This window comes from Callithrix jacchus, chromosome 12, assembly GCF_049354715.1.
Source record: "Callithrix jacchus isolate 240 chromosome 12, calJac240_pri, whole genome shotgun sequence".
In the NCBI taxonomy this organism is placed as follows: Eukaryota; Metazoa; Chordata; class Mammalia; order Primates; family Cebidae; genus Callithrix; species Callithrix jacchus.
In genome coordinates, this window is record NC_133513.1 from 58447776 (window position 1) to 58464406 (window position 16631).

The 16631-nt window shown below is 54.7% G+C and overlaps 1 protein-coding gene across 6 annotated transcripts in view; it reads right to left on the bottom strand.

The window, feature by feature from the left end:
- CDH23 (cadherin related 23) overlaps positions 1-16631 on the bottom strand; it is a 412201-nt gene that overhangs the window by 110403 nt on the left and 285167 nt on the right. For all 6 annotated transcript variants that reach the window (XM_054242941.2, XM_078345637.1, XM_078345636.1 and 3 more), the window contains 6 exons: positions 14994-15066; positions 11932-12048; positions 8330-8442; positions 7071-7178; positions 1393-1582; positions 911-1056 (listed from right to left, as the gene is read on the bottom strand). In XM_054242941.2, coding sequence (XP_054098916.2) covers positions 911-1056; positions 1393-1582; positions 7071-7178; positions 8330-8442; positions 11932-12048; positions 14994-15066 — 747 coding nt within the window. The remainder of the gene's footprint in view (positions 1-910; positions 1057-1392; positions 1583-7070; positions 7179-8329; positions 8443-11931; positions 12049-14993; positions 15067-16631) is intronic.

A 16631-nucleotide genomic window follows, 5' to 3' on the forward strand; every position in this document is an offset into this window, starting at 1 on the left:
AAACAACCCCATCTCCTTCGAATGGGAACAGGTTAACTTGATCCTGTCACTGAGTCTCAGGTATGAGCCCTGGTGACAGACACATAGTGAGTGCCACAGCTACTGTGTTTTCCCGAGTCCAAGTTCCAGGGTGCTTCATCCATGTGTCTGATTGAATCCCCACAGCACAGTCAGGCAGGTACTATTATTATTTCCATTTCACAGATGAGAAACTGAGGCTCAGAGAGGGTAAGCAGTTTGCTCCAAGCCACACAGCACTTGTTGGTGGAGCTGGGATCCACACCTCTATTGGTTGGATTCCACAGCCCATGCTCTTAACCAGGAGGGTCTGTGGTGTTTCCAAACGGCCCCTGGAAGGCTGAGGTTTTGAAAGGACTTGAAACCCTGGATGTCATCACCCCCAAACCGGCACCTTCAGGATCCCCCTGACCAGAGGATGATGGAACAGGAGGCAAAGAAGCCAGGCCCAAGATCAGACCCTGCCTTGTGTGGCCTCAGGGTCCTGGGCAAGTCTCTTTAGAGCTCTGCAAAGTGGGCAGAGGTCCCTCTACTACAGTGAGCTGATCCAGGGCTTATGGGAAAGCATGGGAGAGGCGATGCCCAGGACTATACTAATCTGGCCTTCTTTATATTCTAGAACCATCTGCAGGCCAGACGTCCATAATCAGGCCCTGAGAAACTTGGACTTGGCTTGCAGAATTCCACCTTTGCTTCCCTCCCTCTCTCTGCCTCTGTCTTTGCCCGTCTCCCTATCCTTTCCTGCCATTTTCCCCTCTATGTCTCCAGAGCCTCTGTCCAAGCCCCAGCTCCTCCCCTGCCCCGCCCCTGCAAAGTGCTCCGCCTGGGTGAGGCCCCTCAGGCCCCCACTGCCCCCTTCTGGGCTGGTAGGGATGAAATGAGAGAGACTCACTTGGTAGATGGAGACCCCTGCGGGGGTGCCTTCGAGCACCTCAGCCACAAAAGGCAGGTTCTGAAAGGTGGGGTCATTGTCGTTGAGATCCAAGAGGTTCACATACACTGTGGCACTGCTGGTAGCTCTCAGAGGGGGCCAGCCACCTGGGGAGACCAGAGTGAGAAGGGGCTGAGAATGGGGTAAGATGGGTGCAAGAGAAAATGGACAGGAAGAAGGCAAGTGGCGAGAGAGTGTCAGAGTCAGAGCTCTCCATCTCAATGGCCCCTCCAGGAAGCAGCCTGAGCCTCGCAGCTCCCCTCCCCAGCCCCCTCCATTCCCTTCGGGTGCTCTGGGAGTCACAGCTGGGGTGTGGGTATTACTCTACTCCTGGTGATCAAATGCAGCCCTCCTGGGTGGGCCCCAGGTTCCCCAGAGGCCCAGTCATTGGGGATGCCCGCAGCCTAAGGTGTGGGGCTGTGAGGGGCGACAGGGGTCCGTACAGTCAGTGACGGAGACGATGATTTTGCGCATCAGCTCGGCCTCGTGGGGGTCGGGGTTCTCCCGGTCCAGCATGGCATGGGTGGTGCGGATCTTGCCCGTGGTGCTGTTGAGGCTGTAGAACTTGTTGGGTGGCTGGATGCTGTACACCAGGGTGCCATTCTCCCCCAGATCTGGGTCCACAGCCACCACCTGCCAGGAGGGAGCAGACCCCTTTGCTGAGCCAGGCCTGGGGAGGGTGTCTCCAGGCTGGCAGGGGGTTTCTAGCTCAGACATTGGTCCTGGGGTGGAGGCATCCTGGCTCTGTCTGGCCCAGGAAGTGGTCCCAGAGGGTTGGGAGGCAGGAGGTTCAGAAAGTGAATCTGCAGTGGAAGCCTTTGGGCGCTCTAGCAAAACCTGTCCATTTCTGTCTCAGGCAAGCCCCTTTCTCCTGGGCTTCCAGATCTGTGACAGGAGGTGTAACCCTGCCTGAGCTAGTGCATCTGACAGCACCTGGTACACAACTACAGGGGCCCCCAGCAGGCATCCAGTGTCCCAGCGGAGCCAGGCCATTGCCAGCTACTGTGTGAACAGCCGTATGAAGCAGGTATATCTAATAATTATGCCCATTGTTTGGATGAGGGTCAGCGGGGCTCTCAAGGCCTCAAAGCCAGGAAGCGCAGAGCTGGGATTCTAACACACACCCCCCCCACCCCCCATACACACCTCCCCCACACACACCCCCCACAGCCCCATACCCCATACACACCAGACACACACATACACACCACACAACCCCCCCACACCACCCACACCCCCCCACACCCCATCCCCCTCATCCCCCCACACACCCCCCACACACAGCACGCACACCCCACACACCTCCCACCCACCCACACACACACCACACGCACACCCCATCCCCCTCATCACCCCCATATACCCCCCTCACACCCCCCCACACAGCACCACACCCCCACCCACCCACACACACCACACGCACACCTCCCACAGCTTTGTGCCCTTCTGTTCCAGACATTCAGGGGGACATGTCCATGGGTTTTGGGTGGCCAGGGGGCCCCCAGCAGGTCCCTGACCATGGAGTTCTCCAGGGGAGGGCTGGGAAGGGCTGGGGAACCTGTTCTCTCGCTGAGATTTTTGAAAGAATTTGAAACTGGATTTTGGAGACTGGGGTTCTTCATCCTCAAACCCTCCCTTCCTTCTTTTGAAGCTTTAGAATGTGACACCAGGGATGACAGGGCATGTGGAGGAGGCTATGGTTGGGCCCCACTTTCAGAAGGTGGGACCCAGTTAACTAGGGCAGTCATAGGGTTAGGGGAGTGTTGAGGGAGGAGAGGGCTAAGCACCTTGGAAGGGAGGAACACCATCCCTGGTGAGAAGCAGGGTCTCAGGACTGGGCCTCAGATACTCTGGCCCCTTCAACCCTCCGGCCCACACCCTGGTTCCCCACTTATAACCCCCACGTCATGAAGGGGCCAGTGCTCAGTGCCATCCTAACCCAGGGGTGGTGAGCACCACAGCCTGCTGTGCCTTAGTGTTCCCGATCCCACACAGCCAGGTCATAAAAAAAAGGCCAAGGGCCCCCTGAGGTCTCTGAGGGCTCCTTGTCTTTGCTGAGGCCCCCTGCGTGCACTGATACCCTGCTCTGTGGGGAAGCTCTCTCACCATCCACTGCCCTGCTTTTCACAAGGAGTAAGCAGAGCCCAGAGAGGCACAGGCCCATCTTGGGGTCACACAGCACCACCCTTAGCACTGACCCAGCTCTCGGCCTGGAGGCTCCTGAGGTGGCCCTTATCCCTCAATCACCCGTGACCCTGCGCTGCAGAGGCCACTTTGGCACCAGAGGTGGAGGAGGTCAGTGGGGGGTGGGAGATGACCACAGTCCCTGGGGCCACATCAGGACAGGGTCATTCTTAACTGCAGGATAGTTGGTGATGACAGCCAGGCCTTGTCAGCTCCTTCATCTTACTTGATGTGGAGCCTTTTCTGCTTTGGCAGGGGAATCTGTCCCTCCTCTGCTTAATCCCCAGCCAGAGGTGTCTCTGGGGCCACCAGACCAGAACAGACAGATGAGCTGCCCTGACTGAGAACTCCCATCTGCCCCTGTCTGTGGGCCCTGAGGAGGCCGGCGGGAGAGAGGCTGATGCAGGGCTGAATGCTGTGGCACCTAGACCAGCTTCCCCTTCAGAGAGGTGGGGGCAGCCTCTGCTCTCACCCCAGACTGCTCAGCCCTCCTCTCCCTTTTCAACCTTGCAGCACTGAAGGGTAGGGTAGGGGAGGTCCCTGCCTTCCAGGCCTAAGGTGTCCTCATCTTGCTGCAGGCATGTTGCCTTCGTTTCCCTAGCCTCCATAAAGGGGACCTCAAAACCCCCATTTTGCAAACAGGAGACAGGGCTCTTAGGTGCCACAGGCATAATTCAAACCAGGACAAGTCATTTCACTGATGGACTTAGGAGACCAGCATGCCTTGTGTTTCTACAATGCTTCTCTCAACAGTTTGAAAAGGGAATTTTTGTTTGTTTGTTTCTGTTGAGATGGAGTTTTGCTCCATTGCTCTGGCTGGAGTGCAGTGGTGCAATCTCCGCTCACTGCAATCTCTACCTCCTCGGTTCAAGCAATCCTCCTGCCTCAGCCTCCCAAGTAGCTGGGATTACTGGCAAGAGCCACCATGCCCAGCTAACTTTTGTATTTTTAGTAGAGACAAGGTTTTACCATGTTGGCCAGGCTGGTCTCAAACTCTTGCAGTCAAGTGATCCACCTGCCTTGGCCTCCCAGAGTGCTGGGATTACAGGTGTGAGCCACCACACCTAGCCTGGGGGAGAGATGATTTTATCCCTGTTTTATTTTTCTGGAAGTGACTTGTTCCAGGCCATACCTGTTGCTGAACAGGCTGAGATGAATTTCACATGGGGGGTGTTTTCTCCTCTTCTATCCCCTCTTCCTGCTCCTACCATGCCAGAGAGTGCCAGGGTTGCTGCTTCCAAATGACCCTGGTTGGGGCATGGACACTGATTTGGGCCTCTTGATTGACTCTCTGGTCACAGGGTGGGGTGGGGGTACAGGAGAGGGTGGAGGGCTGTGACCCCTCCTGCAGGCTCCCTGCTGGGCGATTTTGTAGAATCTCACCACTTTCTCCTCATTTATTTCCAATTTCACGCCCGTCATTTTTCTCCTGCCTGATGGGGAATAATTCTCTCCTTCTCCCCTCTCCTTTATTTTGCTGGAGGGCTTTGAAAGGCTCTAAATCAATGCCCATCAGTCAGGTCCTTGAAGGCAGCTGCAGGAGCCAGGAAGGAGAGTAGGACCAAAATCTCCCTTGCAGACAGAGAGACGGTCACTGCCTGTGCAGGTGGACATGGTCAGTGCCTGTGTGCCAGGCCACACCTGGTGCACGCAGATGTAGGTCCAGCAAGGATTCTGGCTTTTGCACAGGGAGAGATGGGAACCATTGGGTTTGAGCAGAAGAGCGATGTGAAGATCCCAAAGGCAGGGCGGGAGCTTCCTTTTTTTTTTTTTGGAGACAGGATCTTACTCTGTCACCCAGGCTGGAGTGCAGTGGTATGATCTTGGCTCACTGCAGCCTCAATCTCTCAAAACTCCTCTTGCCTTAGCCACCCGAGTATCTGGGACCACAGATGTGCACCACCACACCTGACTACTTAAAAAAAATTTTTTTTTGTAAAGACTCAGAGTGGGGGTCTTGCGATGTTGCCCAGGCTGGTCTTGAACTCCTAGGCTCAAGCGATCTGCCTGCCTTGGCCTGGTATGCAGTAGGCATTCTCTGATGGCTCTTGGGTTTCCTGGAAAGTGAGGAGGCACTGGGCAGCACCCCAGTCCATTGTCTGTGCCCACTCATGGCTCAGAAGGATGTGTGAGGAGCTGGAGACTGGGTGAAGGCCACGGGGACCGGAGCTTGCAAAGGCCCAAGGCTGAGTGCAGTCCTCATTTGGCATACCTACTGCCAGACGTACTGCTTGATAATGGTAACCCAGGCTGGTGTCCCACACAGCCCCTTTCTCCCAGAGCAACCTTCCTTACTTGCCCCTCAATTCCCTTTGGGAGGAATTTCTCAGAAACATAAGGGAAAGGGGAGGGTTGACCAGAAAGTATTCAGAGGTGAGATCCAGCCCTAGCTTTTGGAGTCCCTGGCTGGGGTGAGAAGGAGGTTGTCCTGAGTCAGTGCAGTGCCCACGAGGCAGCAGCAGAAAGCATCCACCAGAGGGCCCTAGAGAGCCGTGTCAAAGGGCCAGGGCAGTGGCTTCTAAACCTGGCTCTGGGCTGGAAGGAATTCCTCTATGGGGCTTTGAGAAATGACAGATTCCAGATTCCTCACTTCTGCCCTATGCCATTGGATCCTCTGGGAGGGGCACCCACAAACCAGTTGACAGCCAGTCAGTGAACACATGGAAAAGAAGAGAGGCATGACGGCCAATTCTTCCCTCCCTCTCTTTGTCCTTCCTTCCTGGTGGACCTCCTCTCCCAGCCAGAGCCACTGCTGGGTGTGGTTGCTGAGGGTGGGGCTGGAGAGGCTGGGCATTACCAGCCCAGAGCTGCTTGGGCTCAGGTAGGGCAGCCTTTCTGGAGAGCTGGATGCAAAGTTATCATCGCTTCTCCCATCCCACCGGAGTTCTCCAGTTCCTCAGGACCTGGCCACCTGCTAGGGCACCACTTGAGTTAGCAGAGGAATAAGGACTGGGCTAGGTGGTTTCTAATCCGTTGTCTCCAAGTCAGACCAGGTTTCAAGTCCTGGCCTCACCCCTTACTAGCTCTGGGACCTTGGGCAACCCTTTAAGCTCTAAGTCTGTCTCCTCCACAGAACAATGGGAGCAATCCCTCTGTCATGCGAGATGATGAGGATGAGGAGAGAGAATTCCTGAGAAGCCCTCAGATGAGGCTCGGGGCACTTCCCAGGTGTTCAGTAAATGGCACTACTGTGAGCGGTCAGGATTCATGTCCCCCACAAGGCTGGGTGGCGGCAGTAGGGCTGCTCATGTGGGGACAAGCCGCCACAAGTGAGGTCACGTGGTTTACAGGGTGACGAGAAGGCTGAGAAATGTGGATCTCCCAGCAGAGCAGATGGTATGGGCATGGGACCCCTGCCTCCTCAGTTTCCCCAGGATTCTGGTCTCTGCTGTGGATGCCCTGGCTTTGGCTGCATCTCCCCTCTGCATCCTGAGTTGTGCACATCCCTGCCCATGAGCACATAACACACACATGGTCTGATGCAAACCTGGGCCAGAAAATTCCTGATCAGCTAACCCAGACTGATGACTGCAGGGATGCAGCAGTGAAAGAGAGGCGCTGCGGTGGGGCTGGGGCTTGTGCAGTGTGGGGGTGGGAGCTCTCTAGAGCGGGTGGCCAGAGTCCCCGGCTCTAAGGGCATGTGTGGCTTGTAAGCAGAGCTGGCCTGATCTCCCATGCCACTGTCCCTGGGCTGCCTGAAGCTCCCTTTGACAAAGCCTGAGGCCTGCTGACATTGGAGGCCAGATGAGGGCTTTCTCTTGACCTCGGACTGCCTTTCACTATGCCAGAGAACGGCTAGAACTCTCTTGCAAGAGCTGGCTGAAAGGGACACAGAGTCCACCAGCCCCATATGGCAGGCACGCTGGGATCGTGGTGGGAGGGGCACACACCCCTGGGAAGGGCTGCCTGGCAGTTCTGCTGCTCCGCCACTACCTACCGTGGTCACGTCCGAGTCTGGAGGGGTCATCTCCACCAGGTTGATGTAGTAGGGTGCATCCTTCCATGTGGGGTGGTTGTCATTGATGTCCAGGAGGGTGATGTTTACCTGTGAAACCACAAGGGGCGCTGTGGACAAACCCAGCTGAGATGGGCCAGGGCAGGAAGGGCCTGCCAGGGAAAATGAGCTCAGACACCCACGGGCCATCTTGGCATTAATTCCACCAGCTCCACCAACCTTGGGAGCCTTGGGCAGGGCCTGGGCTTTCAAGGACAGGAAAGAGCCAGGCCCCTTTAGGAGAGAGAGTTCTAGCGGGGTCCCATCAGGAGGCAGTAGAATGGATGTGATGACCCCCGAAATCCTTGTTGTGACCTGGGACTTCTCCCACCCCCTCCTCCAGTCTTGGCTGAAGGTGATGACAGGGTGGGGGCGTCTCAAAGAATCCCTTGAGCTTCCCCGTCTCAGCTACAAGCTAAGCAATTTCCCTGCCCACCTGCCAGCAGGTACATTCTTTATAGGGCTCTGATTCCCAATAGCAGGGGCCTCCCTTGATAGAGTAGGGCACTGGGGATTTTTCCATCAAATTCCTGGCCACGAAATACCATCTCAAGCCTCTCTGGCTGGGTAAGGATGGGGATGCTGCCGGCTGGGTTCAAGCCAGTTTTGAGGGAGAGCCAAGGAAACTGAACAGGGAACAAAAAGGGGAGGTGGCTGGAGTGACTATCAGCGGGTCCTCCCACTTCCTCTCCCACAGAGGTCTTCTCACTTACCCCCTTCACTTCTTCAGTCCAGAGCCCATTCAGGGCCCACACAGTTTCTTCCTCTAGCTTTCTACTCTCTGGGGCACATTGGCTGGGGAAGGACAAGCCCCCAGGGACCCTCCAGTGCTCTTCCTGGCAGGATCGCCTACTTCTGCTTGTTGGCAGGTCCCAAGGCAAGGAGGGGCCTATGGGGCTCATGCCTTCTGCCACCTGCCCTCTTGGATTTTGGGGGGCAGCAGAGAAAATATTTTATTTTGCTCCTCCCAAGTGCCCTACATTCCTGGTGGTGATGCCTTTCTTCCCCACAGCTGTGGTGGCCCTGGGGGCGGACCTCTGATGATGATCAGTTGGTTTTTGCCCCCTCACTCATTTCACAATGCCTCACACTGGCTCAGGACACAGGGGTCCAGAGGTACAAGGCGGGCAACCTGAAGATGAGCGGGGAGCAGGAGCCTGGCTGGCGAGGGGAAGCTGGGCACAGGAGGGGGGCGCACTCACAGTGGCAATACCAGTTTTCTGGTTGTGGCCTACACCCCCGTCCACTGCGCGAACGATGAGGATGTATTCGGACTTGGTCTCTCGGTCAAGCAGAGACGTGGTGGTGATTTCCCCTGCCGGAGAGAGAAGTGGGTGTGTGAGAGGGTTTGGGTGGGCCAGGGAGAGAGCAAGGGAAGGGGAGAGAGAGTGAGGGAAAGAGCTACCATGATCTGGCAGCCTGGATGTGTTCCTGAGACGGCGCTCACAGTGGGAGATGGTAGAGCTCCCATGCCTTGGGAGCCGGGTCCCCAGAGCTGGGCAATGTAACCCCACGAGGGGGAGATATTTGTAGATGTGTGGAAATCTAGGCTGATTCTCGGGGGTAGGGCCTGGAGAACAGGGCAGGAGGGCCATCAGGCCTTGGGCTCAGTCACAGATCACCTCTTGTTTAGACTTTTGACACTATCTTGCTGGCTTTATCATCCTGAACTGGTTACTTCCAACCTCTGTGCCTCAGTTTCTTCATAGGATCCAAAGGGAACCATAATAGGACCTACCTCATAGGGCTGTTGTGAGGTTAATCTAATTAATATCACAGAAATCTCAGAACAGAGCCAGGCACAGTTTATTTATATAGCTACAGAAATACAATGACAGGAAAGAAAAACACCAGGTGTTCATGTTTGTTCTCACTTGTGACTCATCACTGGGCAGTTCAACCTAGTCAACCTTATCACACATTGATAATTAATAGTTATAAAATAATTTCCTAATTACACTGTGAAGAGCATAATTACATTGCCTCTAGTTTTTTTAGTGTGTTAAATTTGAACAATTAACATTTTTTGTTCATGTATTTGGTCTTTGTATTTTGGTATAACTGAAATATAACTATCACCCTGGTAGCGGCGTGCTAGTAAATATTTGACAATTGGCTCCCCAAAATAAAAAGAAAAGGCATTTGCCAATTTCCTTGGTGTAAAGAGTCCCACCAGGGCCCATTTTAAGCTCCCAACTTGATGGTATTGAATATGGAGTTCACAGTTGAGTGCCTCATTAGCTCTTGGGGGCAAGGTGAGCCAGTCACAGCGGACTTCAGCAATCACTGCAGCCAGGCCATTTACCGTCTTTTGTGAGCCGTGGAGGAGCCCATGTGGTGAGGATGTGAGACCTGGATTTGAATTCTGATTATGGCCCTTCCCAGATGCTTGGCCTTAGAAAAATTTAATTTTTTTAAGCTTCAGCTTTCTCATCTATAAATGGAGATTGGTGTGACTTCCAGAGAGAGCTGTTGTGAGGCTAAAGTAATTCTAGGTGAGGCTCCCAACACTCAGAGAATGACTGTTTCTCTGATGCCAATGGACTGTGGGCATTCCCCACAGGCAGGGCCTGTATGCTACCCATCATTTTATCCCCATTGTCTGAGCTGTGTGCCCTGGGCAAGTCGCTTAACTTCTCTGAGCTTCTTCCCCCATAAAACAAGGCAGCTGGGCTAGACTGCCTTTAGGACCGCTTCTACCCTGGCTTTTCCCTCCGTGGCATGCTGGCTTGTCCTCTGTTCTGTGCAGTGCTGAGCAGGGAGCCTGGGGTAGGTGACAGGGCAGGTTAGGTGCCAAGGCCAAGAATGGAAGACTCACAAAGGTCTGCCCAACAAGCCACGCTCCCTGCCAGGGTGGTGTCAATTAATTGGCAGGGCAAGGAAGAAATTAATCTCTAAAAAGTTTTAAATATGAACTTGTTGGCATGATTGATGGCCTCTCCTGTCTGGGAAATTAGATCCAATTAAGGCCACCTCTGTGGAGCAGGCCTGGCTAATTTGACCGAGGAGCTCAGAGCAAAATGCTTACACCTTTGGAGCCAAAGTTGTGTTAAGGCAGCAAGAAAATGTCTTTGTCATTAAAGGCCCCGGGGGGAGCTGGAGCACCGACTGGGGAGGCAAGGGCAGGAGTGGCTGAAAGGCCAGGGAGCTGCTCATATAATGGCACCTTTCATATCTGGGTTCTGGGGTCAGAAGTTCACGCTCTGCAAGTCCTCAGTCTAGCTACTCAGCCTCCCCAGTGGCTCAGCTTTCTCATCTGGAAAATGGGGATAAGGCTAGTACCTGCCTCACAGGTGAGGATGGTGGAATGGGATGCTCAGAATCCTTGCAACAGTGCTGGGCATGTGGTTCATATTCACTAGTGACATTACTCTGAGACCCCTGGAAATGAGGGCTCACTGTGGGTAGAAGTTCCTTAGAGCAGGGAGGAAGGCCTTTACTTTCTCAGAGGTAGCAAGAGGCTCACAGTGCCCCTGGGTCCCCTTCCTCAGTCTCTGTACCCATCAGAACAAGCCATCTGCTTCCCAAGCCTCCAGGAAAGAGGGACAAAAAAGGGATTAAAGGCTGACTTCCACCAAGGAGGGATGGATAGCAGGAAGAGCTAATGACCTGCTGGGCCACTGACCACCTGCTGCAGAAATGGCCAGTGTCCACTAGAGATTCCTGCTCCTTTCCCAGGCAAGAATTATCACTTGGATATGACTGCCAGGCAGGGGCTGGCCCATTACCTCCTCCTAGTCCGATAACCCATGCTCTTTTCCCTTCTGCAGTGACCTCGGAGCCACAACATGGAAGGGGCCTGGGTCCCAGAATCATCATGTGGAGGGCTGTCCACTCAACAACTGCGTGGGTTGACTGTATGAATTCAAATTTCTATTGTCTCAAGCCACTGAGATAGGGTTTAGCTGTTTGACAACTACAATTCCTTTCACTCACACAGAAGTGGGTATTGGAAGTGGGGTGTCTTGCCTGCCCACTGAGCTGACTTGGAACTTCATGAGGTCAGGGCCATGTCTTATTCCTTCCTGTACCCCAGCACTTGGCATAGCACATGGATCAGACAGCACCCACCCCAATTTCTGAATGAACGTGTCAATGAATATACAGGGGTCCTCAATTCTTCCCCAGGTCTGGCTGAAAAGCATGGGTCTCTTGCTGCTTCTTTCTGCCCCCTTTTTCTCCCAGCTTCAAGGAGGAGAGAAAACTGAGGAATGTACATGAAGAGATCAAGAAGAAAGAAGAGAGTTACATGGGCTGAGCTGGGAGTTGGGGGCAGGGGGACAGGTGAATAAACAAAAGAGAATAATGACAGTAATTGTTTTAGCATTTACTGTGTGCCAGGAGCTATTCAAAGTGTGTTTCGTATTACACATCATTTAACCCACACAACAGCCCTGATATGATCATCCTCATTTTACAGATGGGAAAACTGAGGCACACATCTGTGAAAAGAGGAGCCAGGATTTAAGAATGAGGTCAGCCACTGAGGGAGGGGGACACTGAGGCTTTAATAAAGGTTCCTGAAGAGGGGTGTGTTAACCAGCTGTTTGTAAGATGAAACACATTTAAAACATAATACAACTCTACCCTTGAAAGACATCCTTCACTGGATAAATTCATGTTGTGATTTTTTTTGGTAAGATCAGTAATCACATTCAAATTAATATTTCAGGGGATTACACTGGTGCTCAAAGCTGGCCTGCTCAAAACTGAAGACCCGGGCCCAGGGGCTTGTCCTGGGGCCAGGTATGGAGAGTCAGCCTCAGGGTGCAGAAGACCAGGGTCCTTAGGGTGGGGAGCTCACCTGAGCGGGCATTGATCCGAAACTGGGCAGAGCCTTCCAGGGAGTAGATGATGGATTCCTGGCCGTACTCCCGGGAGCGGTCCAGGTCTGTGGCATTCAGGAACAGCACCGTGGCTCCTTCAGAGGGAAAAAGGCAGGTGTAGGGGGTGCTGCTCATCTTGGGCCCCTGGGCTCAGGGCCTCAGCCCTGGGAGCAGGATTTGTGCTGGCCCAAGAGGAGGACATGGGACCCTCCTAGTGACCAGCTCTCAGGGAGGTGGGAGGCCTGACTGCTGGGGCACCCCAGGGATGAGGGCGGCTCAACCACTGCTCTTGGAGCCCAGATGGCTGGGCTGCACAGGGACGAGGCTCCATGAGAGGCTCAGGGATGGACTGGGCCCTCTGGTGTGTTCCTGCCTCCTGGCTCCTGCCTGGCTGGCTGCCATATTAAATACACTCAGATTGGCCAGCTTTTACTCAGAATAAAAAGACACGAAGCTCCATATTAACTTATTCTACATCTACTATATTCAATTTCAGTCTAGTTTTATCTTGTTCACAGGGGTATTTATAAAAGTTTTTATTTTCTCTTTAATGTCCAGTTAAGGTCTTCATCTTTATTTCCAGCTCCATGAAATCCTGACTCAAAGGATCAGCTTTTCCAGCCACCCTGTCCAAACCCTGAGAGCAGCTTGTCCAAAAGCCGTGCCCACCAGGGGTTCTGGCTCCAGCACCCCCTGCCACCTACTGCCAGCCCTGGCCTAGTAGCCAGGAGGTCTGGTGTGCAGGCTCCTGGAATCTTCACACCCAGACTGGCACCCGCAGGGCCTTGGCAGGTGTCGTTGGGTGCCTGAGCATCACCTCCTCCTCTGGGACTGGGTCTAACGATACCATCTAACTCATAGGTTTGCTGCTGGGATCCTGAGGGATGAAGCAAGGAGGCCACAGGCTGAGCCCTATAAGGGGCTCCACTGGGCTACAGGAGTGGCGGTGACCATCCAGTGGGTGAATCAGCAGTCTTGAGGGGCAAGAGACCAGGCACGTCATTGTGTCCCCTTCCAGGGACCCCTGGGGCCCCAAATACGACCCTCAGGCCTGCCTTGAGCAGGAGGACAGGAACATGAGCCCTAATATACCCCTGAAAAGAATTAAGTGCCATAGTTAAGGCCTCTCCTGGACAGAGTCTCCAGGGATGGGTGGGGGGAGTGCTGTGGGTGGCTCTTTAGCAGTGACATTCTCCAGGAGATGCCTGATTAGGACAGGGAGGGTAGGCTGGATGCAGCCCAGCAGCCACTCAGCTCATTGTCAGGTGCCAGGCTGGTACCCAGAGACTCTCATTAGAAGACCTCGTGGTGCCAGGGAAGAGCAGTTCTGACTCTACCATCCCGGATTCCACCATCCCTGATTCCACCATCCCTGGCTCCACCGCCCCTGACTACCACCCCTGACTCCACCACCCCTGACTCTACCGCCCTGACTCCACCGCCCCTGACTCCACCGCCCCTGAATCTACCACCCCTGACTCTACCACTCATGACTCCACTGCCCCTGACTCCACCGCCCCAGACTCCACCACCCTTGACTCCATCACCCCTGAATCCACCGTCCCGGAATCCACCATCCCGGAATCCACCACCCCTGAATTCACCACCCCTGACTCCACTGTCCCTGGCTCCACCATCCATGACTCCACTGCCCGACTCCACCGCCCCTGACTCCATCATCCACGACTCCATCACCCCTGACTCCACCACCCCTGACTCCACCACCCGACTCCACCGACCCTGACTCCACCATCCACGACTCCACAGTCCCTGACTCCACCACCCGACTCCACCACCCCTGACTCCACCACCCGACTCCACCGACCCTGACTCCACCATCCACGACTCCACAGTCCCTGACTCCACCACCCGATTCCACCACCCCTGACTCCACTGCTCCTGACTCCAATGCCCCTGACTCCACCATCCACGACACCACTTGACTCCACCACCCGACTCCACCGTCCACGACTCCACCACCCGACTCCACCACCCCTGACTCCACTGCCCCTGACTCCACCACTCCTGACTCCACCATCCACAACTCCACTGCCCCTGACTCCACCACCCCTGACTCCACCGTCCCTGACTCCCCCATCCACGACTCCACCATCCACGACTCCACCACCCAACTCCACCGCCCCTGACTCCACCACCTGACTCCACCGCCCGACTCCACCACTGCTGACTCCACCGCCCCTGACTCCACCATCCACGACTCCACCATCCCTGACTCCACCACCCCTGACCACCACCCCAACTCCACCACCCGACTCCACCACCCCTGACTCCACCACCCCTGAATCCATCATCCCTGAATTCACCACCCCTGAATCCACCATCCCTGACTCCACTGTCCCTGGCTCCACCATCCACGACTCCAGCATCTCTGACTCTACTGTCCCTGACTCCCACCTTCCAGTATCCTTCAGCCACCACAGCAGTTCCTGACATGGTGTTTTCCCGGCTAGGATAATTTGCTCTCATGGTAAGGGTGAAGCTGCCAGTCTGCCATGGGGGCAGAAGAGATCCCCTGGAACCTGAGAGTGGAGCTGGTGGTGCTGGGTCTGCAACCTGAGCCCTGCAACCAGAGCCTGGACCAGAGATTAGCTCTCAATCGCATCCTCATATAGGAAAACAGGCCATGCTGTAAGGCCACCCCTCTGAAATCATGGGACCTGCCTCACGGGGCTGTAGTCTCAAGCCCTCTGCATACTTGAGACTGTTTAATCAACACTGCTTAATAAATCATGGATCATTATTCTTTCCCTACTAGACTAGAATTGAAGGAGAGCAGGAACCGAGTGCCCAGCTTAGCACCTGCACATAGTAGGTGCTCTGTAACTAGCTGTCAGCTGGCAGATAACTAGATGTTTCCAGAGACTCCCCGATTTGTCATAGGAGCTTGGCTTGGGAAAAGAGAAGGCCATGAACCTCCCAGAATTTGTGTGCAGAGCTGGGGTCTGCACTTCCTGGGTGCTGTGACAGCTGGCTGCCTACCCTCCTGTGTCCCCCAGCCCCCGACCTGGGCCTGTGGTACCTGCCATGATGTTCTCTACCACGGAGACGAAGTAGGCAGGCTTGCTGAAGGTGGGAGGGTTGTCATTCTCATCCTGGAAGGAAAACAGACAGGTTGCAGGAGCCAGGGAGGCAGGTGGTCTGGCCAGCTGACCAAGGTAGGCACCAAGGAGGCAGGCTAGGCCTGGCTGGCACTAAGGAGCTCTGGCCTCTCTGTATAAGCAGAGCCAGGTGGGGTGTCAGCAGGGTGTCAGGTAACCCTCTGGCAGGCTACAGCTCTAGCAGGTAGGACTAGCCTTGGGGAAAAATAGGGGCCTCAGGAAGGGACAGAGAGGCCCAGTGAGAGGGAGTGCAGCAGCTGTGACTGCCAACAGCTGCCAGCTCCCCAGGCTTCCCCCGGTTCTCTAGCTGAGCTCTAAGCTCACTCCAGCACTGGCACCCACAGCTCCATGCTGGGGATGCCCACTTGGACCCCTGCCCAGGTCTGCCAGGATGATGACAAAAGCTTCTGGGACTTTCCCCAAAGATAACACAGTATGCGGTGGAAGGTCAGGCTCAGATGATTCCCAGAGCCCAAACTCTGGCCCTGGGCTGGCTGCAGGCAGGTACAGATAGACCCCTCCTTCCACACCGCGGCCCCTCCTCTTCACTTTGAAGAGGCTTTCCTGCCCTTTAATACTCTTATCCTCATTGACAGCTCCTGCAACCCCCCAACAAGAATTCCTCCCTGTTCCTCTCTTGGAAGAAGCCTCCCCAGCCCACTTGGCTCTGGGCCTTCTACCCTTTCTTAAGAGCCCCAGTGCAGAGCTCAGGAGTCAGGCTAAGTCCCCGCGCAAGTAGTAGTCTTTATGCTGCAGTCTTCAGCAATTCCTGTTCATTTGCTAGTGCAAATAGGAATTCCATGAGAGGGCCTGGCTTCTCACGAAACTGAGAGCTCTTCGAGGGAAAGGATACTGCATTTAGCCCCCTTTGCTGGAGTTGCTGCTGATTGAGCAGCCATGAAAGAGACAGGGCATGCTATCTGGCTGTGCACCCCATGGGACTTCAGAGAATCTCAGCCTGCTAAGATTGTGGGTGCACAGGAAGGAGTAATCCTCTCTTTTTCCAATCTGTCCCTTGGCTCTGGATGGCATCCTGGCTCATGCTGACCTGCCCCTCTCCTTAGATACCAACAGTCTGAGGATTCCCCTGATGTCCAGTGCCCCAGCTGTGTGCCTGGGCATCTCCCCCGTCCTGGTGTGGGTGCGACTGCCCCATATACTTATACATTTAAGCTTCTGCCTGGCTGCATGAAACGGTGTGGAGAATGTCAGTGACAGAGCATGAGGCAGAAACTTATTGCGGTGATATTTCCCCGGATCTTGGCGCTGCATTTGCTATTAGTTCTAATTCAGTGGCTCGCTCTACAAAAGCTTATTGTCCCCTAATGGGAAATCTACAAACCAAGTTTGACTTCTTTATTAAAAACCAACAAGCAGTGGATGAAAAAGAATCACCTGCCCCCTCCGGCCCCCTCCTCCTCCTGGAGCCCTGTGGTTTCCATCTGCCTCTCCCCACCCCCAACCTGTGCAAGAAATGCTGCCATCCACGACTTCATTGCTGCTGGGTTTTAAATTCCGATTGAGAGAAAATCCTTTTGGTGGAAAGAGGAGGCTGCTTA